This window comes from Calidris pugnax, unplaced genomic scaffold (genome assembly GCF_001431845.1).
Source record: "Calidris pugnax isolate Ruff unplaced genomic scaffold, ASM143184v1 scaffold7, whole genome shotgun sequence".
Lineage (NCBI taxonomy): Eukaryota > Metazoa > Chordata > Aves > Charadriiformes > Scolopacidae > Calidris > Calidris pugnax.
Window position 1 is genome coordinate 607,124 of NW_015090762.1, and position 1,056 is coordinate 608,179.

General features: G+C 69.8%; 1 protein-coding gene across 1 annotated transcript in view; it reads right to left on the bottom strand.

The window, feature by feature from the left end:
* Positions 1-1,056, bottom strand: part of LOC106884710 (GATS-like protein 3) — a 4,947-nt gene that overhangs the window by 3,821 nt on the left and 70 nt on the right. Inside the window, exon 2 of the mRNA XM_014936273.1 lies at positions 918-988. Within this exon, the coding sequence (XP_014791759.1) occupies positions 918-988 (71 nt within the window). The remainder of the gene's footprint in view (positions 1-917; positions 989-1,056) is intronic.

The following is a 1,056-nucleotide window of genomic DNA, read 5'->3' on the forward strand; positions in this document are numbered from 1 at the left end:
CCCGAGCGAAGGGCTGGGGGGAGAGGTGGGAGCTGGTTGTGGCCGGCGAGTCCCCCTCGGCCGGAGCGCCGACCCTTGCTCCTTGGGGCAGGTCCAAGGTGATAAGTGGTGGCCAGCTCCCTGCGGCCGCGGCAGGAAGGTTTGGGTGTGGGAAGCCGGGACAGGATCCGGCCCCTCCGGCACAGCCCGTTGGGCCGGTACCCCCGGCAGGACCGGCGGTGAGCCCCATGCACCGCACGCTCTGGCTCACCGACGCTGGGGATGCCACCTAACGATGCTGTCCAGGGAGGGGGGAACCAACCTGGGAGGGCTCAACCCTTCCCAGGACACCCCAAAACCTGGTCCCTGCTGCCAGGCAGCACCCCCGGCCTGGGCTCACCCCCGGGGACACGATCAGCCCTGCTCTGCCCGAGTGCCAGGCAGGGGGACGAGGTGACAGGGGCCGAGGGAATGGTGGCAGGAGGCCTGGCAGCAGCACCCTGTGCGGACAGGGAGTTGGGGTGTTGCCCGTGGGCATCCCGGGAGGTGCCTGCCCCCCACCCGGAGCAGCCGGGCTTTCAGTCAGCACCGGGACCCCCCCAGACCGTCCCCACCGGTTTCCCAGCCTGGTCCCATGAGCCGGCGGAGACGTGGCTCTGCCTGGGAGGGGGTTATTAGGGCGAAGGCAGCTGCCTTGGGAGAGCCTCGGCCGGGCAAGCTGGTACATCCCCAGCGCAGGCGCCGGGAGCTCCGTGGCCAGGAGCCCCGGGGGTGGGCACGTACCAAAGGAGCCTCGCTACAAGCTGGGACTCGCTCCCTGCGGCCCAGGCCCGGAGCGTGGCAGCGCTCGGGTGGGCTGAGAACGTGCACAACTCGTGTCTGCAGTGCCAGCCCACCCTGTAAGGGACGGGGTGGCCGCAGAAGCCACCACACGGTACCTTTGAAGCCCTCCTCGTCCAGCATGATGGTGTAGTCCTCGGGGGTCTCCGTCAGGCTGAAGAACTTGCACCTGAAGAAGAAACCAAGCGCTGCTCACCCCAGCACCACCGGGCACCGGGACCGGGGCTGGGGTGGGGG